Consider the following 27,491-nt stretch of genomic DNA (forward strand, 5'->3'; position numbering starts at 1 on the left):
AGCCCAGTTCTTATGCTTCTTCGATGATTAGTTTTGGGGAGTATGTACAAGTCCGTTTCAAATGCTAGTAATTTGGGATGGTGTGCGTGTATTAGCTTGACTTTTGGAGAGCTATTGGCAGCTTCCTGATTCTCACTGGGCAGATCCTCTCAGGCAACTGTTTTAAATCCTCTGCTGGGTAACCTCTTCCCCAATAAAAGGTGAGCTCACTTAAACACACATATTGAACTCCGTAGTAATTCCTGTCTTTGTTCCCTTTTCTGCAGCTAAATGGATGGTCTGAATGAAAGGCCTCTTCCTGCGGATTTGAAAGAGTGAATAACTCTTACGTTTATAGGCATTATTTCCTCCCTATGGTAGGGTTGCCATATTTCGAAAAGCAGAAACCAGGAAAACCTCAAAGGAAGACTCCCAAAACTGTTGAGCTTTTCTCTTTTAAAATATGCCAAAACCCCCCACAATTTTTCGATTGGCTGGCCCAAGATCCAGGGCAAAGCGCTGCCTTTCAGAAATTCCCCTCGGAAGTCAATTCCGCCTTTGAAATCCCAGTAACATCTGGGAAAATCCAGGCATATGGCAGCCCTACCGTATCGTGACTAAGCACTTGCATGATGGGCTGATGAGCACATGCAAGAACGCTGAATAGACTGGGGTGAGGTAGGGGAGGGGTGAGAATGTGTTGGCACTTGTCTTTTCAAACACCCATGTAAAACGTGTTGGCCTTCTGTCCTAGCTGGACGTGGGAAATGAGTGGAAATATTTCATAAGCCTAACCCATGTGCTTATTTGCACACACACCCTTTAGTTTGCATGCAGAAAGAAGTGCTTTTTGGGTTCCCCTGGTATCACAGGAGTATCACCCTTTTGCCGGGAGCTCCCTGACACTGTTGAATGCTTAGGGATCTGTTCCCAAAACGAGTCAAATGAGCACAGTGTGTTTATCCCAGCTTATGTGCTTCCTAACTAATTCTTAACAGTTCTGTTGCTCGGAATGGGGCTTCCAGTTGTTAGTAGCATCTAGCTAATTTACACCGTTAAGCTTATTATGGCGTATTTAGTTCCTTAGTGTGAGCAGCCTTAAGCTGCATTTTATTTAATAGAGCAGACATCCTAGAGGAGGGAAATGGCACTCTTGTGTTACGACTTTAGCCCCTTCTTCCTTATAATTGCCCTGAATTCAAAGAAAAGCAAATGTCTGTAGCAGAAGCTGCTGCTGAGGGGATGGTGGCTTGGAAAATGTCCACATATAGGCAGGATACAAAGCAGTATCAACTAATATAATCGTATATATGAATCAAGAGATTCTAGCAGTATTGTGGGGGCCGCGATGTAGGGTTTTATTCATACCACTGGCCCTGCACCTACCTGGGAGATAGTTCAATTGGTAGAGCGTGAGACACTGAATCTCGGGGTTGCGGCATCAAGCCCCACGTTGGGTAAAAAATTCCTGCATTGCAGGGGGTTGGTCTAGATGGCAGTCATGGTCCCTTCAGACTCTACAATGACTGTGTGTTAACAGCTTGGGAAGGCGATTTCCTGTAGCCTGTAGGTGTGTAGTAAAGATACAGCAATACCTGTACCTCTGGGTTTTGGAGCGCTGTGGTAGCATGGCAACCATAGCTAGAGGTTAAAAGTGATCAGTTTGCGCGCTCTCTCTCTCTCTCTCTCTCTCTCTCTCTCATTAGAGCATCATGGGATGCTTTGAGGTAGCCCAGTATTCAAACCAGTGGCTATATGCCTAAGATTCCAGATTTAAGAAGGTAAAGGTAAAGGACTCCTGGACAGTTAAGTCCAGTGAAAAGCGACTATGGGGTTGTGGCGCTCATCTAGCTTTCAGGCCGAGGGAGCCGGCATTTGTCCACAGACAGCTTCCTGGGACAGGTGGCCATCATGGCTAAACCACTTCTGGTACAATGGAACACTGTGACGGAAACCAGAGCGCACGGAAATGCTGTTTACCTTCCCGCTGCAGCGGTACCTATTTATCTACTTGCACTGGTGTGCTTTCGAATTGCTAGGTTGACAGGAGAGCTGGGACAGAGCAACGGGAACTCAACCCGTCATGGGGATTCGAACCGCTGACCTTCTGATCGGCAAGCCCAAGAGGCTTGGTGGTTTAGACCACAGCGCCACCTGCACCCCAAATTCCAGGTTTAGGTGTATAGGGAAGGCCCTTGTACATTGAGAATCATCTCTCAGCAGCAGCTGTGTCTGCAGTGGATAATCCACTGGGAGAGGCATGCTATTGGGCCTTCTGATGGATTGAGGTCATTTCCAATTATCTATCTTGACCTCAAATCCTTAGTATAGTTGAGGCAATTTTTTTATCTCTGGGTCTGTAGATTGGATAATCTCAACAGTCATCAACCTTATCCAAGGAAGATCTCTTTGTAGCTCATAAATTCACATGTCTCCTGCCCTCTCGGTAGCGTAGTCTTCCAAGGCGGAAATGGCTACAACTGCTGTTAGACTGTTTTGAGACCAGCCACTTTTTAGGTCTTCAAAGATGTTTTGTTGGTGAAAATAGGACAAAGCTGGCTTTGAAAAACACATCGCCACAGCGGTGAGAAACAAAAACAGCAGACATCTTTAATTTTCAAAGGGCCAAGAATTTGCTCAAAAAATAAAAATTGGTATATGGCCTTGAGTTCCTTTTTCATTCAAGCGGTTACGCTTTCTCTGAGATGCTATAGTAAAGAAATGCAGTGTTTCCCAAACTTGGGCCTCCAGCTGTTTTTGGACTACAATTTCCATCATCCCTTATCACTGGTCCTGGTTGCTAGGGATCATGGGAGTTGTAGTCCAAAAACATCTGGCGACCCCAGTTTGAGAAACAGTGTTGTACAGTGGACTCAGTGGTTTCTTTCAGCTGATACAGTGACTTCATACCTAAGTAGGCAACGCAGACATTTAAATCGGTGCTGTCATCTTTAAACACCTGTTACGCTGTTGAGGTTGGCACCGAGGGACAGGTATGGTCCTGAATTTGTTGTTGAGCCACCTGGATTTGGCTCTGCCTCAGCAGTGATAGTATCAAGATGAAATGGCAATGAGAAGGTACTTAGGCCAGGTGAAACTATGGTCTCTGCAAATTAGGAGCTTCAGTGGATGAATCATTTCCCTTTCCACCCTATGTTAAGGCAACTGAAATGTAGAATCTAAGGGCTTTTGGGCGACACAGATCTCTGAGTTGGATGTGGCAAAGTTTCTGTGTTCTTCGCATCTGACCACCGTCTGCCTTGCGCTGTACACATCTTATTGGCCTGTTTCAGTTGTGCCTTGTCTAAATATTTCTTCTCTTTAATATATTAAACAATAATGGTGTGTTGGGAGCAGACAAGTGAGGATATTCATGTACTGAAGAACTGATCATTTATATGTTCCCCCCTGCTACAGATTTCCATAGTAGATGGTCTGAATTCCAGTCTCTGCGAAGATGGCACTCGTAAGTTTTTAATCCATCCCCTGCAATAAGAAATTGACTCATATTTCACTTGGCTTTTGGTGTCTAGGTGTAGATTAATAATAATAATAATAATAATAATAATAATAATAATAATAGCTTTATTGTCAATGTACAACCTGTGTACAATGAAATTAACCGAATGAAATAGCTGCTTTGTCTTCTGAAACCATAGATTCCAGTCATTTTTGCCTCCTGGATATTTCTAAATCTGGATGTTATGGCAGGCATAGGAGCCAACTCCTAGGGGCTTTGCCCCCCTCCTAAAATATTTGAGGGGACTGCCCCCCCCGGTTGATGAGCATTGCCCTTCAAATAGTGTCTGTGTATCACATCATGTGATCGATTATACAGGGCAGTGCTTGCTTCCTCCCCGCACTAATATTTTACTCAAGTTGGCCACCCCAAAGGCAGGAGTCAAAAGTTTCCCATTTCCGCTGCTAAGAGAGGAAATCAAAGTTTTTACAGAATTTTGTAGAATTGGTTGAAGTGACAATTTCTTTTTACAAAATGCTGTTAATATTTTTCTTCCACTGCCTGTACTTCTGCATGTGCCCACCTCAGGCCTGTCTGTCTCTCTGCACCCTCTTCCATACAAAGTTTCCTATTTTCCTGAAAATCAGTTTTGGCCACATTGTATGACAGAAACATGCAAGCCAGCCACACCAGTTCCAAGTGTATTCTTATGAATGGATGCTGATGTATCTCTCACAGGACTTTTGGATGACAAATTCCAGACAGTGGGCAGGTTTTCAGGCCTAGATTATACCTCTGACCCCCTTATTGAGCTCTGCAGACATTTAATTCTGCCCCACCTCACCTAAGTATCATCATCCTTTTACGTGTTAAGAAAATAATTCCCTTTGGGCCAAAATGTTTGAAGCCCATTATGCTCCAGTATTTGTCTCAAAGGGGTTTCCATTTGTGAAGAAAACGCAGCATCTGAAGTAGCTGAGACTGTCTTTGAATTGCTTGCATCTGGTTTTCCGTTTGTTCCAAGTGAGATCAGTTGCCCATCTTGCGCTGCATTTAGTTGTGCTGTCCTCAATTCAGGATGTAAACAAAATCGTTTGAGTTTTAAGTGGCAGATACTAATAAGATTATCTTCCCCTCTTCTAGCTGGGTTCAAGTTCCAGAAAGAAACGGACGCCCCGAGGTCTGTCTATGCCAAACAACAAAGTCCCGATTCTAGAGCATCTAGCCAGACGGACACCTCTCCCCCAAAAGCCGTGAAGGTAGGTACAGTGGATAGCTTTTTTCGGTAGCAGTGGTCGACACAGGAGAAAAGCGAGTGGGTCTCTGCATGCAAAGCATTGGATATTTTCTAGAAAAAGAGGAGCTGGAACTCAGCAGGAACACCTCCCTTGTTCTCTTAGAATGGCAATAGTGCCCACCTGAGAGGTGCCGGAATTGAGTTCCGGCGAGCTCCGGCTGGGGTCGGGGGGGGGGAGCCCTGGATGCAACCCTCAGTTTGAAATATGCAAGGAACTTCAGAGAAGGAAAACAAAGCATTCTGTGCAGTGGTTCTGGGCACCCTTCAAAACTTAGAAGCTGAAGCTCTCCTGATAGGACCCCTGACCCCTGATAGGATAGGTCCAATCGTGACCGACTCTGGGGTTGCGGCGCTCATCTCGCTTTATTGGCCGAGGGAGCCGGCATACAGCTTCCGGGTCATGTGGTCAGCATGACTAAGCCACTTCTGGCAAACCAGAGCAGCACACGGAAACGCTGTTTACCTTCCTGCTGGAGCGGTACCTATTTATCTACTTGCACTGTGACGTGCTTTCGAACTGCTATGTTGGCAGGAGCTGGGACCAAATAATGGGAGCTCATCCCGTCGTGGGGATTCGAACCGCTGACCTTCTGATCGGCAAGCCCTAGGCTCTGTGGTTTAACACACAGCGCCACGGAGCCATTAAAAAAAATGACATGCCGTATTTTCCGTGTATAAGACGCCCCCGTGTATAAGACGCCCCTATTTTGGGAGACTCAGAATTAACAAAATGGGGGGAGATTGCCCCCATGTATAAGACTAACCCCCCCTTTTAAACATTTTTTAGTAAAAAAACCTAGTCTTATACATGGAAAAGTACGGTATTTCACATTTATGCGATCTTTAATATATTTTTTATTAAACACAGACAAATATGTAGATACAAAAATAAATGTTATATGCATATACTTGAAAAAAATGAAAAGAAACTTGTAAGAATACAAATAAAAGATCCCCCGCCAAATGTCTTGAAAAACCATAATTATTCCAATAGCCCTGTTGTGCAGTTAATTGAAATAATTTATTGAGAACAAAATAACTCATATTATGACATTCAGCACCATTGTTATGTCTGTGTTTTGTAATAAAAGGGTGCCAGTAGCATTTAGATTTCCTATTGCACTGTGAACAAATTTTTCCTCCCATAAGCATTACTCACATTTTATAAAGCCAGCTGCACAAAGGTGTTTTTATAGATGCTGAGTTATACAGTGGTGCCCCGCAAGACGAATGCCTCGCTAGACGAAAGGGTTTTGCGTTTTTTGAGTCGTTCCGCAAGACGAATTTCCCTATGGGCTTGCTTCGCAAGACGAAACGTCTTGCGAGTTCTTGCGAGTTTGTTTCCTTTTTCTTAAAGCCGCTAAGCCGTTAATAGCCGCTAAGCCGCTAATAGCCGTGCTTCGCAAGACGAAAAAACCGCAAGACGAAGAGACTCGCGGAACGGATTAATTTCGTCTTGCGAGGCACCACTGTATGCAGCAAGAATTCTGGCTGCCAAAATCATATTTATCAGTTACATTTCTTATACCAGTTAACAGAGCCACCTTTGTGAAGAGGACTTAGTTCTTTCCAGGCATTTATTGGGTAAAATGTTCAGATTGTGAACAGAGTGTGGTGAAGAACACAGCACATGATATTATGGGCTGTCCCCTGAGCCCGCTAGATGACATCGCAAGGGATTGATGCCTTAGGAGAGCGAGAAAAATTCTCAGAGATGATTCACACCCTGGCCAGCACCTCTTTAATCTTCTACCCTCAGGCAGGAGATATAGAAGTATAATCAGCCGTACCAATAGGCTAAGAAACAGTTTCTATCCATGGACTGTTAGGCTGCTGAACGGAAAATAATATAGTGCAACTGACTTTTGGGGTTGGTGTGTTGTGCGACAAGCACACGGACTGCAATGAGATTGTGTGTTTGTGTGGGGGGGAGGGAGGTTCGGTTAATTTCATTGTACACAGGTTGTACACTGAAAATAAAGGTAATATTATTTAAAACTGTAAACTACTTTGGGTGCCTTGGCAGATATGTGGCATGTAAATCCAATAATAATAGCTTTCCCTAAAAAATAACATATTCTGAAAAATAACTTATTCATATATACATGAAAGTAACTGATTTTGCTGTAGATCTGACAGTCCGTAGTACTGAAATCAGATGTTTTCTTAATCCTTGCTGGTGTAAAGCACCGCCGATATGCAGCTTTACATTTTTTTCTTTAATTGTAATTTTATGGATTTGTGTGTTACATACTTACAAATATATCACCAGTTTTTATTATTAATAATCAGATGTTTTGCTCACTTTCCCAACCCTGCCTCAACTCCTAACAGGGTGGATCAAAATAAACCAACATCTTTGGTAGTAAACCTTTCCTTTGAATATTAATGGTTAATAAAATTTCAGTTCTTGTTAAACTTCCTTACATTAATAATTCATCAGACTCAAATATGTGCATTTTAGTAACTAGGTTTTTTTTTAAAATGTTTAGGCAATTAAGACGGTTGTAGTCAATATTCCAGAAGTTTAGCCCCAGCGCCATCAAGAAATAATAATCTTGGATTGTCTATATACTTTCACGTGCGCACATTTTGCAAAATTGCTACCAATCCTTGCAGCTGTAAAATGATGCTATAGATAGAATACCTTGATCTTGTGCAGATCTATATTTCCCGCAGATTTTAATTATACTTGATTGAATTCTGTGCCGGGCAGTGGGGGGGACGGGGACAAAAGGGTGTGTTTGCTTTTTGAGTAGGGAACTGTTAATTCACTGTACAACTTGCGAGCAGTCCATAAGGCCTTCTGCTTCCCTTTCCATATTGTAGATGAAGTGTACAAAATTCCGATGTTCGGTTCATGATTATTCAGAACTGAATGTTTATCATCTTTATACTATTTATTGCTTAAAAGAGACCTTTTTCTCCTTGATCTTTTGCAACTTAGTTGTTGGCTGAGTATGTTTCTCGTAGTGTAAATATGAGAGTGTTTTTGTCCCAGGGAACATCTTAGTGCGCTTTCACTCCAGCCCAGAGATGTGTTTATAAATAGCCATTTGTCTTTTCCAGCTTCTGTTTCCTGCTCCTGGTTCCTAATCTCTACTCCTGCCTCCCTTTTTAATGTGAGCTCGACTCTCGGCTTTCTTGCCTGTTCTCCTCCTCTTTTTATTAACCGGACTTCACACCCTTCCACTGTAGTTGCTAATCGTAGCGTGCTTGGAAAAAGAAACTTGCCTCTACACACCCCAAAACCTCCATGGTTTTTGCATGTAAGTTGGACGGGGAATTTATGCTGCTGCAGCAAATGCTAATGTCTGGTTCCCAGATGCAATTGGGGAAAAACTAGTTTTTGACAGCCAAGCAACATTGCCTAAATTCTTTCTTTCATTAGAGGGATCTATATTCCACGCTGCTTAAATTATCCTGTTAATATTGAGATTTTACTGATTATCAGTGCAACAGAAGGTGGTGGTTTTGTTTTAAAAGGAAAAGCAGGTATGCCTTTGCAAGTTTGGAAAATCATCCCTGGGCTGATCAAACCAACAGCGTAGCCTAGGAGGTATTGTCCGTATGGCAGCACAATAAATCTGTTAGGTTTGTAGCTGCTGTCCCAATGTATTTGCCTGGGTAGCACATCCAACTTGCCAGGCACAATGCATGCTTAAAAGTTTCATATGGGATTACCTGCATCAGCTGCCACCTTTTAAAAAAACACTTGAAGTTCCAGGCTTCAAAGCTTTTTCAACATAAGTAGATTTTTTTAAAAAAAATAATGCGGGGCATTTAACTATATTAGCTCCTGTTTGGAAGGTAAAACATGTAATCAGGGCTGTTTCAGCCTGCCCACCTGAGCTAAAAGCCATTTCCTCTGCTACTTCTGCTCTTTCAGTCTCTCAGATTGTACGCATTTTGTGTTTTTGTGGGCGGAGGCAGATCTAGCACCCTCCCTGTATTCAACCCAAATGTACTTTTCCTCCCCAGGGGGTGAGCTCTGGAGAAGGCAGGCTGGGGGAACAGTTCCTTGAAGCAGAAAGATGCAAATGGATTGACTTCCCTGCGATTGCCATTCGGCAGCTTTCCGTTTAAAAATAAATAAATAGAAAAGCGGCTCCCCTTTTAAATCCGAGAAACGAATGGAAACGTGGTCCCACCCATATGCCGTACATTTAACGCACTCTTCTGCCACTTTAACAGTCATGGCATCCCCTAAAGAACCGAGAAGTTGGAGCTCTTGGAGGGATCTTCCGACAACTCTCAGCCCCTTTAACAAACTACAGTTCCCAGCATTCTTTGGGTGGAGCCAGTACTGTTGAAAGTGGCACGAGTGTTTTGAATGCAGGATGTGGACGTGGCCCGTATCAGAGTTTTGCGGCCGTTTAGAAAGGGGAACAGCCAACTTTGAGCACATGGAGGGGTGATGGTGCTCAGTACGCTGGTATGCCTTGCCTTTTCAGTTTTGAATCTGATCTGCCACATCAGCAGATGAATACAGCGTGAACTTGCTAGATCTGTCTTTCTCCTTTTAGATTTGAGTGCCGCTGCCCACTTTGACTTTGCCTTCCCTCCTGCATCTCCTAACCCTCACCAACTCCTATAGAGAGACTGAATGAAGATGGGTGCAAATTATGGGTGCTTTAGATTGGAGGGGTTGTTTGGACAGCCAGTTCCATGTTTCCTAAACCTACCGTATTTTTCGCTCCATAAGACGCACTTTTTTCCTTCTAAAAAGAAAGGGGAAATGCCTGTGCGTCTTATGGAGCGCATGCACTGGACTGGAGCCATGGCAGTCAAGCAAAGCGGGAGCCGCTTACAGGGCTTCTGTCCCGTTTTGCGCGGCTCTAGCTTTGCTTGCTTTACAGTGAGCCGGGAGGAGGCAGGCGATTCAAAGCCAGCAGGCGCTTTTAAAAGCGGTGCGTAGCCAGCAACAGCTGCAGCAGCCTCAGCTAGCAAAGGTCCGCGTGCTCCCTAAACGGAGCAATGAGGCTGCAGAGGGACAGCAGGGCACAGGAGGGGTTGGATCCGGAAGGATAAAATTTAAGCAACCAGCAACAACAAAAAACCCACCAACCTCGAGCTCTGAGCCACGAGCGCAGTGAAAATCAGGAGGTAATATAGGAAGGCTGCTGGGGACTGGAAGGCAGGGGATGAGGGCGAGGGGAAAATTACGCAAATCCCCCGCGTCTCAGCTGATCCGCTGGTTCCTTGAGCATGCACACTAAACAAACATACAGCTCCCGTCCCTCTCAGTCTCACTCTGATATACCAGTAGCTTATTAAATAGTTTAGTACAACATTTGATTCAGAATATTTTTTCCCTGTTTTCCTCCTCTGAAAACTAGGTGCGTCTTAAGGTCAGGTGTGCCTTATGGAGTGAAAAATACGATATTTTTGTGTTTTAATTTTGGGCTGGCTCCAGAAGTATTAGCACAAGATCTGGGTTAGCCTGGGTGGTGTGCTGGCAGCCCCTGGCGTATTGGCTTTGGAATAGGGACGGGGAAATGTGTGGCTCTCAATACGTTGCGCTACAACAATGTTTCACTACAACTCCCATCATTCCTAATCATGAGCCATCCTATTGGGGCTGATGGAAGTGTTGGAACGCAACAACATCTGGAAGGCCACATGTCCCCCTTATTTTATTGAGAACAGCTCTTCTCAAGCTTGGGTCTCCACCTGCTTTTGGACTACAATTCCCATCGCCCCTGACCACTGATCTTGCTAGCTAGGGTTGATGGGAGTTGTAGTCCAAAAACAGCTGGAGACCCAAGTTTGGGAAACACTGCTTCAGAAGGAGGCTCTGCTAGGACTGACTGTCAGCCTTGTTGGGAGTTTTGCATTGAACCCTGTACTACTTGCCAACTTTTCTTCCGCCAGAAGTTCCAGTTGCCGGCTAAGGAAAGTTGTGTTGCGTGTAAGAAGACTGTCTACCCAATGGAGCGTCTCTTTGCCAACCAGCAAGTATACCATATCAGCTGTTTCCGCTGTTCTTACTGCAACAGCAAACTCACGTAAGTCCTTCAGGGAGAGCCCACTTCTTTTTTATATCTAAAAAGGCTACTGTAAGATTAACTCTCTAGTGTGGGTTAGGAAAGGGCAATGTTTAGGTGCTGAGAAAAGCAAGGTGGGCATGGTTTTCAGGTGGTTCTTAAGAGCTCCCAAGGAATCTACAATCCAAGGATGTACCGTATTTTTTGTTCTATAAGATGCACTTTTCCGCTCCTAAAAAGGAAGGGGAAATGTGTGTGCGTCTTATGGAGCAAGGAGCGAATGCAGACTGCGCAGCTTTCGCTGAAGCCAGGAGAGCTCTCCTGGCTTCAGGGATAGTCGCCCGAAGCCTCCTGAGCACAGTGGGAGCGCTCCCACTGCGCTCAGGAGGCTTTGCATTGCTTTCGCTGAAGCCAGGAGAGCAAGAGGGATCGGTGCGCACCGATCCCTCTTGCTCTCCTGGATTTGCTTTGCTGGAGAGGCGCTGAGCAGCTTTCCCTCTCTGCGCAGCGCCCCTTCAGCGAAGCGGGAGGAGAAATGGAAGGGGCTCCATTTCTCCTGCCGCTTCACTACAGGGGCACTGCGCAGAGAGGGAACGCTGTGCAGCGCCCCTTCAGCGATGTGGGAGGAGAAACAGAGCCCCTTCCTCCCACTTTGCAGGAGAGGCACTGGGCAGAGAGGGAGAGAATATTTTTTTTCTTGTTTTCCTCCTCCAAAAACTAGGTGCGTCTTATGGTCGGGTGCATCTTACAGAGCGAAAAATACGGTACTTCTGCATACGACACAATAAAGCAGGGAGAGTGTCCTGCACACACGCAGCCGAGGAAGGTTAAGAGCTGATAGTTAATTCTTTATTGACAAAAGCACACTTCTTTTTTTTTTAAAAAAGTTATTTACTTGATTTTTCAGATTAAAAATTTACAATCACATATCCAACATCCAACATAAAAACAAGATTCCAAAGAATCTCCTGGACTTCCCTCCTCCCCTTTGTGGGTCCTATTGTTAATCATTTCCTCCTGCATCTTTTATGATAATCCAAATCTTTTACCTCTCCATTGTGTCCAAAACCCACCATTAAACTGCAAGTGTTATTCCAATCCTACTGACAATTTTAACTGTTTACAATGGCTTTTAAGACCAGTTATATATTTTCCTGATTTCTGATTCTTCCGGTCATTTTAGCCATTTCTGCATAATCCATCCACTTGATCTGCCATTCTTCTCTGGTGGACAAAAGCACACTTAACAGCACCAGAGACAAAAGCACGCTTATAGCAGCTCCTAAAGAACAGCTTCTATCCGTGGGCTGTTAGACTGCTGAATGAAAAGATAACAACAGGGCAACTGACTTTCGGGTTTGGTGTGCGTGCGTCAGTAAACGAGGGTAGTAGTAGTAGTAGTAGTAGTAGTAGTAGTAATAGTAGTAGTAATAATAATAATAATAATAATAATAATAATAATTTATTATTTATACCTCACCCATCTGGCTGAGTTTCCCCAGCCACTCTGGGCGGCTCCCAATCAAATGTTAAAAACAGTACAGCATTAAATATTAAAAACTTCCCTGAACAGGGCTACCTTCAGATGTCTTTTAAAGATAGGATAGCTGCTTATTTCCTTCACATCTGATGGGAGGGCATTCCACAGGGTGGGCGCCACTACCGAAAAGGTCCTCTGGTTCCCTGTAACCTCACTTCTCACAATGAGGGAACCGCCAGAAGGCCCTCGGCGCTGGATCTCGGTATCCGGGCTGAACGATGGGGGTGGAGACTAAGAGAGCTGAGTGGGGGGTGCTTCTGTAATCTCACTATATACAAGTCATACAAGTGACAATAAAGTATTTCAGTTCAATATTTCAGTTCCACCAGATGCCTGTGGCAGGTCTGAAAGCAGGAGCTGAGTGCGAGAGCACTCTTCGCACCCGTGGCTCCCAGCAACTTGTACCTGCAGAGCTGCTGAATTAGTACATTCTGAGATGGTTATTATTTCTTCTCTCTCTTTTTTTTTAATAAAAAATTATTAGATTTTCCACAATAATAACAAAAACCACAAAGCAGAGTGACACACAAAAATAGGGGGGAAAAGAAAAATTGATCAATAAATGAAAGAAGAAAAACAATAAACAGATAAACAATAACAACAAACTTAATTCTTTACACATCCAACCTTTTAAACATCTTGGTTGACTTGGTTATTAATTTCTTCTCTTGCAAGATACTGAAGGTGCTAATAATTGTGTGTTTCCCCCCTTGTACAGCATTGGAACATATGCATCTCTGCATGGGAACGTTTACTGCAAGCCACATTTTAACCAGCTCTTCAAGGCCAAAGGCAACTACGACGAAGGCTTTGGGCATAAGCCACACAAGGAGCTGTGGGCAAGCAAAACGGAGAGCGAAGAATCCCAGGAGAAACCCGCCAGCGTTGGAAACGCTGAGGAAGGGCCCCAAAGTCCCGGCGTGGAAGATGCCCCGATTGCAAAAGTTGGGATTCTGGCAGCCACCATGGAAGCAAAAGCCGCCGGTTTGCTTGAGAAGGAAGAGAGGCCGGCGGAAACCAAGAAGCTGAAGATTGCTTGGCCGCCTCCTCCCGAACAAGGCAGCCAAGGAAGTGTTTTGGAAGAAGGCATCAAGGTGCTGAAACCCAAGTGGCCCCCGGAAGATGAAATCGCTAAGCCGGATCATCAGGAAGACGTGGACCAAGACCTTAAAAAGCTGCGACGGTCGTCGTCGCTGAAAGAAAGGAGCCGTCCGTTTACAGTCGCTGCCTCATTTAGAACCATATCCGTAAAGAGCAATAGAACTGAAAACGCGTCTCCTCCCAAGGCTGAAAGGAGCACGGTCAGACAAACGGAGGAACCGGCACCGGAATTGGCGGTGGAAAGCAAGCCAGAGGGAAAGAGCAACGTGGCTGATCCACACCTGGGCGAGGGAGATAAAGAGCTGGATGGGGGGAAAGGAGAAGAAGCGGGTGGCGAAGAGATCTTGGTTGAAAACGGGCAGAGGAGTGGCGACACGGATGAGGAAGAAGAAGAAGAAAAGGCGGCAGGAGAGCCAGCCTCACTGGAGAAGGAAGCGCCATTCCATACGCCCCCTAAGCATTCTGTCTTGAATTCAACTGCTGTAAAAGAATTATCCGCTAGCCCAAATCGCAAATCCCAAGACGTTGGGTTTTTTGAAGGTGAAGACCTGGAAGAATTGACTGTGGAAGAGCAGATCAAGCGGAACAGATACTACGGCGAAGAGGAAGAAGACGAGGAATAAATGGGACACTCTTTCACTAAAGAACTTAACTGCAGGGTGCTGGGCCTTAAAATTGGTGTGTTTAGCATTTGGGGTTTTTTTGTTTTCTTCCTAGAGTGGCTTCCCTTGCTGAAAGAGAGACCGTGCTGCAGGCTGATGCATAAGGGAACCATAAAAACTTGCTCAGATCCGAATTTTATAGGAAAGCTTGTTGGGAACCTGCAAGAATTTTAACCAAATTTGGGAAAACGGATAGTATGCATAAAATCGTTGTGGGAAAAGCTGCCTCAATTGAGCAAAACAACAACACAACCCTGTACATTTCTGAATTCTGCTCTGTAACCTGGTCAGCTTAAATGCCACCTTTATTCTCTTCTGCTTCTGGTAGTTTTCAGCCATTTTTTGCAGGATGTCACTATATTCCCCAAAGGCGAGCTTGACGGAGAATGGGGCTTTCTGAGATACAGGACTATTACCACTTAACTATGTTACTGCAGTGCTTAGGGACCAGTTTCGAAGGGCACTTGGGGAACCGTTTAAATGGCAATGACTGCACTTTAATAATGTATGTGTAAAGGCACAATAGATACATTTTTGCATAGTGAAAACACTGTCTCTTCTAGATAATGACAGTATCTGAAATAAAAGTCAGCAGCATGGTTTTAGGGGGAAGCTATGTTTACTTGGCAGCCATCAGGAGAGAACTGTCTTTGCATTAGGCTCTTTTTGTATATGACTTGTTGTGCATTACGGTCCAGGTGAATCTCGAATCAGCTGGCTGGCCAGTGAAAAAGAGGATCTGTCTCATACCTGGGCTTAGAAGCACAGCATTTTAATCTACTGGAGCAATGCTAAGGGAAGGATTTTGTAGAGGGCAAAGCTTCTGTCTGCAGGGCATTGCTACTTTCATTCCATGTTTGTCTTTCCAAATAATGTTTTCTACTTGAAACTTTGCTTCTCCTTTTTTCTGAAAACTGTGTACGTTTTAAGCAATTCTACGTGTACCCAAACTGCCAGGTGTAAGAGTCCACATGAAAGATGCTGCACGCAAAAATCTCCGCAATGACAAAATAGATGAAACAGTGGGAATTTCTTGGGACTGATTCCTAGCATTGTGCTTTTAGTGCTTTTCGACTTGACTGCATGGTATTTTATAAATCATAGTATTTTGAGATGGGGTTAAAAGGGTTTTACCTAAATAGTTTTTAATCTTTTTGTAATGTATTCACTGAGATTAGCTCTAACTATATTTTAGAGTTGTAAAATATTCTGCTTTCTTACCAATCTTGCTAAGTATGAAACATTTTTATTCAATAAAGGCTCTGGTCATTTTTATTGTTGGAAGTTTCTAATCCAGACTTTTCTTTGCCATGAGATGGTCAGGAAGGCGAGAGAAGACCGCTGAGAAGATTTTAGTACCTAGCTTAAAACCAGTGGCGCTGTGGGTTAAACCTCAGCGCTTAGGGCTTGCCGATCGTATGGTCGGTCGGCAGTTCGAATCCCTGCGGTGGGGTGAGCTCCCGTTGCTCAGTCCCAGCGCCTGCCAACCTAGCAGTTTGAAAGCACCCTCGGGTGCAAGTAGATAAATAGGGACCGCTTACTAGCGGGAAGGTAAACGGCGTTTCCGTGTGCGGCTCTGGCTCGCCAGAGTAGCTTCGTCACGCTGGCCACGTGACCCGGAAGTGTGTGCGGACAGCGCTGGCTCCCGGCCTCTAGAGTGAGATGAGCGCACAACCCTATAGTCTGTCAAGACTGGCCCGTACGGGCAGGGGTACCTTTACCTTTACCTTTTAAAACCAGTAGGTGGCACTGTTGTGCTTGTAATATGGTAAAGAGATAAGATGTCCAGTGTGCTTCTGAGTTTTGTAGAACATGAGATGTACCTGTTCGAAAGGTGTAACGGAAGACAACAGACATATGAGCAAACATCCACGACCATTTTCGTCTAGTGTGTTTGGTTCCAGTTATTTTGCTAGATGGGGTTTCAAAATTAACAGATATTGTCCCCATTAAAATATTCACAAACGAACACTATCCCTTCTCTAATAGCAAGCATACATCAGTAACATTGGGGGGGGGGGTATGTGCATTGGGGATGTAAAATTCTACTCACAATGGCTTCAAGTGAGTTAGGGAGGGTTATTTCTACCACACCGAACCTGAGCACATTGTCTGGGTGCTAAATTTGCATTGTCAGAATTGATTTGATAATGAATTGGGGAGGTGTGGTTTGTTTAACAGCAGGGATAACGGCCACTTGTGCCAGATGGCGACAGAAGGAATTAATTCTGGAATGTGACTTAAATGCCAGTTGCTAGAGAAATGTCAAGGCTTGTAGGCACAACCATGTCTGAACTCTCCATCTGAACAGCTCTCGAGCTAATATATAAGGAGGTCACGGGGGTTACCTAGTGATTAAATGCATTTGTGTTTAAAAAAACAATGGGAATAAAGCACTGGTAAAACAGAGCACTCTGTTAAATGTATGCTTGGTCAGCTGTTTATTGGGGGTGGGGAACGTGCTGCTCCAGAATTAAACAGATTTAGCCTTTTGAGGCACGATGGGAGTTCTTCTGACTTCTCTCTTTATTCTAAATCCAACCCAAGTTACTAAAGTCTTCTATAAAACCCTAAGAACGGGTTGGAATTAAATCCTGGAATTACAGTGCTGGCAACAGGTCAACTCAACACATATTGTATTGCTTCTCACATGGATACCCATTCTTGACCTCATCTGTGCTATGACCAAAGCTAATACCTTTTAACACCCACATAAGTGCAAAAACAGGGACTTTATGTGTGCACACACGCACACACAGTGGTTCCCTCAGCAAAACAAAATCACACATGAAATAATTCTGTTGTGTGCAAAATGCAAGCACCTCAAAGTTCTTCCATTTGATTATGCTAACTAAACATTTTTTTTTCTAAAGCTTTTTATATGCTGCATTTATATGAGCATTTTTATATGCTCTTGGTTCATGCCACAACTTAAGAAGGATGTTGACAAGCTGGAATGTGTGCAGAGGAGGGCAACCAAGACAATCAAGGGTCTGGAAACTAAGCTATAAGAGCAGGCATAAGCAAACTCAGCCCTCCAGAAGTTTTGGGACTACAACTCCCATCATCCCTGACCACTGTTCCTGTTAGCTAGGGATGATGGGAGTCGTAGTCCCAAAACATCTGAAGGGCCGGGTTTGCCTATGCCTGTATAAGAGGAACGGTTGAAGGAGCTTATTTAGCCTGGAAGAGAGGAGACTGAGAGGAGCTATGATTTTGTTGTCGCTTACTCGTGTCCGACTCTTCAAGACCCCATGGACCAGAACACGCCATGCACTCCTATCTTCCACTGCCTCCCACAGTTTGGTCAAACTCATGCCGGTAGCTTTGAGAACAGTGTCCAACCACCTCGTCCTCTGTCGTCCCCTTCTCCTTGTGTCCTCCATCTTTCCTAACATCAGGGTCTTTTCCAGGGAGTCTTCTCTTCTCATGAGGTGGCCAAAGTATTGGAGCCTCAGCTTCAGGATCTGTCTTTCCAGTAAGCACTCGGGGCTGATTTCCTTCAGAATGGATAGGTTTGATCTCCTGCAGTCCATGGGACTCTCAAGAGTCTCCTCCAGCACCATAATTCAAAAGCATCAATTCTTCGGCGACCGGCCTTCTTTATGGTCCAGCTCTCCCTTCTATACATCACTACTGGGAAAACCATAGCTTTAACTATACGGACCTTTGTTGGCAAGGTGATGTCTCTGCTTTTTAAGATGCTGTCTAGGTTTGTCATTGCTTTTCTCCCAAGAGGAGCTATGATAGCCATCTTCAAATATCTAAGGGCTGTCACCTGAAAGATGGAGCAGCTTGTGGTCTCCTGCTCTGGAGGGTAGGAGTGAAACCAAGCCACAAGAAAGGAGATTCTGACTAAACATCAGGAAAAACCTTCTGACAGCAAGAGCTGTCTCCCTCGGGAGGTTGTGGACTCTCCTTCCTTGGACGTTTTCTAGCAGAGGTTGGATGGCCATCTGTCATGGCTGCGATAGTTGAGATTTCTGCATTGCTGAGGGTTGAACTAGAGGTCTCTTCCAACTCTGATTCTATTTCCTCTTAAAAGATTCCACTTGCTGAATTTCCTCTTGAATCATGGAAATTCTACTTTTAAACACCTGGCACTATGCTTAGATGTAACATTAAGTTATAGTTTAGTTGTGGGCCTGTTGTACATGCAATCTAGATGAACTCTTCTGGACAACATATCAGCTTTTAAAAAGGGCTTCTTCCAAGCCTAATTTCAGGAGTGGAATTGGGATTCTGTGGGCACAAAGGTAAGCCTTTGCAGCCACATGCAAATGCCATGTTGACAGGAGTTAGCATTATGAGAATGAACTTTGCTGTTCCTGGACTCACATTCGCCTCGCCTGTTTTCTTCCTGCGCCACTGTGAGGAGTTGGGAAACTTTGGCTTCCACTCTGGAATAGCTACAGCTTTCGGTGTCGTCCAAGCTCAGGCAAAACTGTTCATTATGACAATAGTTAGTGGAAACGAGCCCATTTCAAACCATAGTTTAAGAGATTTATTGGTCTCTGTGCTGAAAAGCCAGACCCGTAGGATATTTGACCTAGTTAGCTTCCTAGTTGCAGTTCTGTAAAAAAAAAAAAGGAATTGACTCAATTCAATATGGTTGACAATTGTCAGCACAATTCAGAACAGTATCTGTGGTTCATACACTTGGATTAAAAGATGGAGTTGAATTTTAAATGGTAGTTGCATTTCACTTCTTTTGCAGTGTTCATCCATACAATGGTACCTTGGGTTACATACGCTTCAGGTTACAGACTCCGCTAACCCAGAAATAGTACCTCGGGTTAAGAACTTTGCTTCAGGATGAGAACAGAAATCGTGCTCCAGCAGCATGGCAGCAGTGGGAGGCCCCATTAGCTAAAGTGGTGCTTCAGGTTAAGAACAGTTTCAGGTTAAGAACGGACCTCCGGAACGAATTAAGTACTTAACCTGAGGTACCACTGTACTGTTGAAATGTGGAAGGTTGGATGTGATTATTTTTATCATGTTTTTGAGAAATTTGGTTTTTTGTAGAATACATGGCCTTCGGCAAAATACAATAATAAATATTTGGGATTATTATTATTATTATTATTAATTGAATTTATATACCACCCTATACCCAGGAGTCTGAGTGGTTCACATAATAAGATCAAGATATAAAACCACAGAATACCTAATAAAAATAAAAACAACAACTCAATAGGCCCTATTTTAAAAGGGCATAGGACATAAATCGGATCAACCAAAGGCCTGGTTAAAAAGGAACATTTTTGCCTGGCGCTTAGAGGTGTATAATGAAGGCTCCAGGCAAACTTCCCTGGGGAGAGCATTCCACAGCTGGGGAGCCACTGCAGAAAAGGCCCGTTCTCATGTTGCCACCCTCTGGACCTCTCGAGGGTTATGAAGCTGGCATATTTTCACCAGCCATAATTAACAAATTTTAGGTTTTGGATGACATGCTAAACTGCTGCTAACCTTGAATGGAAACTTCCAGTCTTGCAGCTGGGCCGAAAAATGGCAGAATGGATGAGCCCAGAGTTTGACTAGGTACACCCTCATAATGCTAAACCGTGGTTTAGCATGATGTCTGCACACTGTAACTCCATAATCCTTCCATGAGCCCTATAAGGTAGGCAGTACTATGTAGCAGACTGTGGGGTTGGAAGCCAATAGAGTAGTTTGCCAAAGGCTACTTGCTGAGTTCACGGCTGAGTTTAGATTTGAACTGGGGACTCCCTAGTTTGCTGCTCAGCCTTTGTAACTACACTAGGGCTCAGTCGAAAATTCATCAAGACTTCAAATGTTGCTGCTGGAAAAACAGAAATTGGTCTTGAGCCAACCTGGGAGGCTCCTCCACGTAGATTGTGTTAACAGAAACTGGAGTATGTAATTCCCGATTGCTACTCCCAGATGTAGGAGGATGTTAATCTAAACAGTTGAAGCAAACAACCACAAGAAGAAGCTGCCACTGTATGTTAGCAACATACCTGTGGCTATTGCAAAGCGAAGTTGTCCTATGCTGCACGACCGAGCTGGGGGAGAGTAAAAATTCTACCAGGTTAAAAGCAGTCATCTTGGATGTGTGGGAAAAGGGTGGGCCTGTTGTCACCTTGATGGCATTTTCTATTTCTGTTCTGGTTCCTCTTCCTGATTTGGAATGTAGCATTTATATGATGGAATGTAGCGCAATGGATCACTTTAAATTTCCATTCTGACTCTCTTGACACTTTTAAGAGTGGACCTCTTCCTATGCATAGTGGGGCGGGGAGAAAACAAAATGGCATGTGGTATCCTTGCTCCCATTCACTATACCGAAGGTTTTCAACTTTTTTGACCCACTACAGTGGTACCTCGGGTTACAGATGCTTCAGGTTACAGACTCCGCTAACCCAGAAATAGTACCTCGGGTTAAGAACTTTGCTTCAGGATGAGAACAGAAATCATGTGGCGGCAGCGGGAGGCCCCATTAGCTAAAGTGGTACCTCAGGTTAAGAACAGTTTCAGGTTAAGAACGGACCTCCAGAATGAATTAAGTTCTTAACCCGAGGTACTACTGTACAACATTTAGAAGACATCTGAAGGCAGCCCTGTACGGGGAAGATTTTATAAAAATGTTTAATGTTTTTATATATGCTGGAAGCCGCCCAGAGTGGCTGGGACAAGCCAGTCAGCTGGGCAAGAAATAATAATAATAATAATAATAATAATAATAATAACAATACCATATTGGCCCAAATATAAGCCGCACCCGAATATAAGCCCCACCTTTAAAATTCAAGGGGAAAAAAATAAAAAAAGGCAATACCCGAATATAAGCTGCTCCCTTAAAATTCCGCAGGCACTCACACTTGTTCTGTTTTACTCCATGTAAAGGGTGTGTAAAGGAGATAACTATGCAGTGGTACCTCGGGTTACAGACGCTTCAGGTTACAGATGCTTCAAGTTACAGACTCCGCTAACCCAGAAATAGTACTTCGGTTAAGAACTTTGCTTCAGGATGGGAACAGAAATCGTGCGGCAGCGGCGTGGCGGCAGCGGGAGGCCCCATTAGCTAAAGTGGTGCTTCAGGTTAAGAACAGTTTCAGGTTAAGAATGGACCTCCAGAACGAATTAAGTTCTTAACCCGAGGTATCACTGTACATTCTTTCCGAGGCACCCCTGTGGGGATCAGGAACACCAGTTATGTCACCCCTTGCCTGCAGAGCTGGCAGCCTCTCACCCTTTCTCAAACAACACCTTGTGGAGTAGTCCCTCAGCCTCCTCTCCTCTTCCATCTCCTTGGGAGTCTGCCCCCCCCCCGGTCTCTGAGCTGCCCCACCCTGCCCCAAAGAGAAGTGCCTCCTCATATTGTCCCACAGGGGCCTGGGAAGAGGATGCCCCCAGGCTAAGTGGCCCAACAGAGCCTGGCCAAAGGTGAAATTAAGGCCAGCACCTTATCTTGGGTGGCAGCAGCGGGCGCTGCTGGGACTGCACAAAGCTCACCTGGGCATTCATCGCTGGGCACTCGGCTCCCAGGCAGGCCTTGCACACAGCAAGCACAAGAAAGGTACCTGCCTGGCTTCCCAGTTGTCCATCCATTCCCAACAGCAAGGGCTGGCAGACTGGCTGGCTAGGCTTCCTTGCCCATTTGCTTGCTTACTCCAAGGTTCCTGGCAACCAGCACCCACTGGCCAGTCCCAGAGGCACCATTTGCCTGTGGAGCTTGTAGCCAGTGCTGCTGCAACAAACAGCTGTGCAAGCCTTTGGGAGGCAGAGACACAAGAGGGCATCAGAGCAGGAAGGGAAGGAAAGAGGGGTAGAGGCCTGTGTTGCCCACGGCACCCCTGACCATCATTCAAGGCACCCCAGGGTGCCATGGCACACTGGTTGAAAACTATATGTTCAGCTGAATAGTTCAGATAGCACACAGACAACTCTGCACAGAGTCGTAACCAGAAACCCTTGTTTCCCAGGGTTTTGAGTGCTGCTTAGCAATTGTGGTTAAAATCATTTGCTTTCAGCGGCTAGGTCACTGCCTGATCTAAAGTGGGTCACAACTGAAGCGCTACTACCATACAAATATATATTTTTTATAAATAAGATCTGGGACCCCAAATGCACATGCAAGGTTAATGCTGGGTCCTGGGTCTAAAAACGTTGAAAGCTGCAAGTTCAAATAAGGCCCTGCTGGTCTTTTTCACTTTAACGTTAATACTTTCCTACTCCCTTTCTTCTTTTTAAACAAGTAGCTCTTGGATTTTAAACAAATACAGATACAAGAATTATTAAATATTTACCCAGTAGTACATTCAGTGCTGTTTGTTCTATCCGTTGACTTTAGGCATAAGCTTACACATTCAGTGTTCAAACCTATTACTTAACATAACCTCTCCACTAAAAAGATGGAGTGGTTGGTATAACAAGGTCTTGATTTTGGCCATTAACAAAGTTAAAGGTAGCTCCTGGCAATATTGCAATTAATTGTCTGAAACTGGTATGACTGTCATACCACATACCACTCTGGCTCATACAGGGAGGAGCAGTACGGAGTAGGGCTGGACAATTTCAGACATTGCGATCTATCAGTACATCATGATATTTAGCTGCTGGTATATCACAACGTTGAAAACCAGGTATCGCTCCGTCCTAGTTAAAGTGGTCCACGTTTCTTTTTGTTCTGCCTTCAATTGTCCTCTTGTGTCTGGTGAGATGCTCAGACGTTGCTGCATCCCAGATATTATTCTCCCATGGCCTTCCAGTGTTTTTCAGTTAGGTTCTTCCATATTGAGCAACCATTAACTGTGCTGCAAATAGTAAAGAAGCCTGCTAATTATCTGTGGTGCAAGGTTGAGCCCAAGACTATGTTGGAAAAATAGGGCTTGTCGTACTTGCTGTGGAAGCTGCTTTCCCTGTGGGAAGTGGGTGGGTCAGTTCGCAAAATGCCTTCCCAATCCTTGAACTGTTGTGTGTCTGGAAGCCACCTACTCCAGGGCTAGGCAACCTAAGGCCCATGTGGCCAAATCTCCTTCTCAATCTGGCCCACGGACGGTCCGGGAATCAGCGTGTTTTTACATGAGTAGAATGTGTGCTTTTATTTAAAATGCATCTCTGCGTTATTTGTGGGGCATAGGAATTCGTTCCTTTTTTCTTCTTCAAAATATAGTCAGGCCCACCACATAAAAAAGGCTGCTGACCCTTGCAATCTCAGCTGTCTCCTGATCAACGTTTTCCTGTTCCTTAGGAAATCTTACCTTTTCCATGATTCCTTGCATGATTTTTGTGTTCTTGATCTTACTCCTTTGCCTGTTTTTTCTCTCTAAGTTTGGTAATTTCTCTCAGACTTAACAGTGCAATCCTATACATGTCTACTCCATAGCTGTCAACTTTTCCCTTTTCTTGCGAGGAATCCTATTCAGAATAAGGGAATTTCCCTTTAAAAAAGGGAAACGTTGACAGCTATGGTCTACTCAGACACAGATACCATTAAGTTCAGTGGTACTCTTAGGATAAGTAGGTTTGCAGTCTTAATCTGCTGTGTTTTTTCCTGCTTTTCAGCTCACTTTGGGATTCTTTTTCTTTCCTTGAACTATTTTGCTTTACTGTTTCTGATTTTCTTTTGATTTGTAAAGAACAACATTGCCGGTTTCTTCCCTTCCAAAGCTTTATTTGCATTTGGTATTCTTGGTCACACTGTGTGTGAGAGAAAGAGGGGTGGAGAATTGCTTTCTTTCTTTCTTACTGCGTGCGTGTTAACTTGTGGGAAATCCCTCAGGGCATGTCCTGTTCTACTTACTCTGTACAGTATCTCCAGCTTCTTGGAGCATGCTTCTGGCATCAAGTTCACCCCAACACAAATTTGTATTACACTTCATGGCTTCTGGTCCATGTTGTTCTCTTCTGCTAATTTAGTTAATTTCCCTCCAAGGATCAGTATTGGGACCTGTTTTAAAGGCCTAGTCTACTTAAATGATGATCTCAGTGCTTTCGGTTTATGTGGAGTCTGGAATTTAGGAAAGCTAGAGGAGCTGTCATTCTAGTTAAACTACTGAGTCAGTTTTTGGGGGGACCGTCTTGTGGCTGCGTAACATGTTAGAAGACCTCCGCCATGCCCTTGCATGGTTCTCTTGAGAATGGATGTAAAAGCGACAACAACTTGAACTCCAAGCAGCGTTTTCTTGCTGGCTGCACTTTGCACTGTTAAAATCGCCCCCCTACACCACATGCGTGGCAAGAGCAGTTGAGGAATCCGACTTGATGTCAAAATTGGAATAAGACCTCCTTTGTTGCAATGGCGTGATTTCCCCTTACGCTTTACTGCCTCCTTCCTGTGTCTCTCAAGAGATTATAATATAAACTCGGGGATGTGGGTTTGATGTTGGGAATCTGTACGTGCAGCTACTCACACAGAGTCAATTAAGGTTTAGCAGACAGCCAGAAGGCAATCTGAAGGAGTAAGTCTGCCTGGTGATAACAGAGACATGGAGACCGCTCCCTGATTGGTCAAGCTCTCTCAAAGGAGTGATAATTAATGGTCTACTAACTGGGATGTGTTAGTTCTGGAGTTCAGAGGTTCAGGGTTCTGTGTGTCAGTGTAGGAGTTGTGAGTCGTGTCAGAGAGAGCTAGCAAAAGATCCATGTTCTGTTCCTGTAAATAGTCCACTGCATATAATAAACTACAAGTTCCTGGTTCCTGCTTCGTCTATCCTGTCTGCAGCCAAGTTGCCAATTGCTGCCGTGGATTCTGCGTGTACTCTGCTAGGTCTGGCTAAGGTCCTGCAACTAGTCGGAAAGTTGCGAAACACCAATAGGTTTTGCCAATATTTGAGCCCTTGGGCTAAATATTCCTGCATTGCTGGGGTTTGGACTGGATGAACCACATGGTCCCTTCCAACTCTGAGTCTGCGATCATTCAGCAGACAGGACTTGAGATGGGAAATGCCTTCAGCTCAGCAGTCCTGAGATGTTATAAGCAATGTTTCTGCACAAGCTTCTTAACCATGATTGTTGCAGCAATGTTAAGGGGTGGAAAGCCCATTTTATTATTATTATTTCCTCCTCGCTCCTCTGCAATATACGACGAATATCACGACAGCCCTATTGCGAAATAAAATTTGCAAGTGCATAGCAGCGACTGACTGACATTTCAATTCCTTCCTGGCCAACTAAATATATATACAGTGGTACCTCTGGTTTGCCAGAAGCGGCTTAGTCATGCTGGCCACATGACCTGGAAGCTGTACGCCGGCTCCCTCGGCCCTAAAGCGAGATGAGCGCTGCAACCCCAGAGTCGGTCACGACTAGACCTAATGGTCAGGGGTCCCTTTACCTTTACCCCGGGTTACATATGCTTCAGGTTACGGACTCCGCTAACCCAGAAATATTACCTCAGGTCAATAACTTTGCTTCAGGATGAGAACAGAAATTGTGCTCTGGCGGCGCGGCAGCAGCAGGAGGCCCCATTAGCTAAAGTGGTCTTCAGGTTAAGAACAGTTTCAGGTTAAGTACGGACCTCTGGAACGAATTAAGTACTTAACCCGAGGTACCACTGTACAGTGAGGGGGGGAAAGTATTTGATCCCCTGCTAAATTTGCCTGTTTGCCCTCTGACAAAGAAATGACCAGTCCATAATTTTAATGGTAGGTTTATTGTAGCTGTGAGAGAAAGAATAACAACAGGGAAACCCCCAGAAACCCAGAAGACAAAAGTCAGAGATTGATGAGCAGTATAATGAATGAAATAAGTATTTGATCCACTATCAACCAGCCAGATGTCAGGCTACCTGGTATCTTCACTGTACGTAACGAGCTGAGATTGGAAGCACCTGCTGTAAGGGAGAGGTCTTACCTGTAATCCCAGCTCGTTACAGTACCTGTATGAAAGACACCTGTCGACAGAAACAATCAATCCAGCAGATTCCAAAATAGCCACCATGACCAAGACCAAAGAGCTGTCCAAGGATGTCAGGGACAAGATTGCAGACCTGGACAAGGCTGGACTGGGCTACAAGACTGTTGCCAAGCAGCTTGGTGAGAAGGTGACAACAGTTGGTGCAATAATTCGCAAACGGAAGAAACACAAAATAACTCCCTCGGTCTGGGGCTCCATGCCAGATTGCATCTTGTGGAGTTGCAATGATCATGAAGCAACCCAGAACTATACGGGGGAACTTGTCAATGATCTCAGGGCAGCTGGGACCATAGTCAAAACTGTTGGTAACACACTACGCTGTGAAGAACTGAGATCTTGCAGAGCCTGCAAGGTCCCCTTGCTCAAGACAGCACATGTACAGGCCCGTCTGCAGTTTGCCAGTGCACATCTGAATAACCCAGAGGAGAACTGGGTGAACGAGTTGTGGTCAGATGAGACCAAAATTGAGCTCTTTGGCATCAACTCAACTCGCCGTGTTTGGAGGAGGAGGAATGCTGCCTACGACCCCAAGAACACCATCCCCACCATCAAACATGGAGGGGGACATATTATGCTTTGGGGGTGTTTTTCTGCTAAGGGGACAGGACACCTTCACCGCATTGAAGGGACGATGGACGGGACCATATATCGTCAAATCTTGGGTGAGCACCTCCTTCCCTCAGCCAGGGCATTGAAAATGGGTCAAGGCTGGGTAATCCAGCATGACAATGACCCAAAGCACACAGCCAAGGCAACAAAGGAGTGGCTCAAGAAGAAGCACATTAAGGTCCTGGAGGGGCCTAGCCAGTCTCCAGACCTTAATCCCATAGAAAATCTGTGGAGGGAGCTGAAGGTTCGAGTAGTTACACATCGGCCTCGAAATCTTACTGACTTGGAGAGGATCTGCAAAGAGGAGTGGGACAAAATACCTCCTGAGATGTGTGCAAACCTGGTGGCCACCTACAAGAAACGTCTAACCTCTGTAATTGCCAACAAGGGTTTTTCCCACCAAGTACTAAGTCATCTTTTGCAAAGGCATCAAATACTTATTTCACTCATTATAATGCACATCAATCTCTGGCTTTTGTCTTCTGGGTTTCTGGGGTTTTTCCTGTTGTTATTCTGTCTCTCACAGCAACAATAAACCTACCATTAAAATTATGGACTGGTCATTTCTTCATCAGAGGGCAAATGGGCAAATTTAGCAGGGGATCAAATACTTCCCCCCCTCACTGTATGTTGAGAAAGTACTGCATTGCCATCAGTTGCATAATAATAATAATAATAATAGTAATATTTATACCCCACCCATCTGGCTGGGTTTCCCCAGCCACTCTTATAAAGCTGCACCGTCATTTTAGAGTGATGAAAAACCTTGTGCCTTTTTTTTTTACTAAGCACATAATTGATTTTTAAAATTATTTTATTTATAAAATGAATTTTTTTATTATTTTTTTTATAAAAAGGGGAGGGGCCTAAATAGCCCGGTTTAAATAGACAGCTGCTGCACCTGTTGAATTCCTGGTAACAACACACACAACTTAACAGGCTGTTTTTAACTATGTAACTTCCATTTCAAACACAA

General features: G+C 44.5%; 1 protein-coding gene and 1 long non-coding RNA gene across 8 annotated transcripts in view; both read left to right on the forward strand.

Annotated features, from left to right (window-relative positions):
* LIMA1 (LIM domain and actin binding 1) overlaps positions 1-15,310 on the forward strand; it is a 70,689-nt gene extending 55,379 nt beyond the window's left edge. For all 7 annotated transcript variants that reach the window (XM_080994486.1, XM_080994483.1, XM_080994485.1 and 4 more), the window contains 4 exons: positions 3,397-3,445; positions 4,583-4,698; positions 10,611-10,744; positions 12,982-15,310. In XM_080994486.1, the coding sequence (XP_080850612.1) occupies positions 3,397-3,445; positions 4,583-4,698; positions 10,611-10,744; positions 12,982-13,987 (1,305 nt within the window). In that variant the 3' untranslated portion in view covers positions 13,988-15,310. The remainder of the gene's footprint in view (positions 1-3,396; positions 3,446-4,582; positions 4,699-10,610; positions 10,745-12,981) is intronic.
* On the forward strand, positions 5,038-7,213 carry LOC308471238. Its single transcript, XR_013982829.1, has 2 exons — positions 5,038-5,950; positions 6,216-7,213. It is a non-coding gene; the product is annotated as an uncharacterized lncRNA (long non-coding RNA).
* Positions 15,311-27,491: the final 12,181 nt, after the last annotated feature.

This window comes from Podarcis pityusensis, assembly GCF_964106645.2.
Source record: "Podarcis pityusensis genome assembly, chromosome: 2".
Classification (NCBI taxonomy): Eukaryota; Metazoa; Chordata; class Lepidosauria; order Squamata; family Lacertidae; genus Podarcis; species Podarcis pityusensis.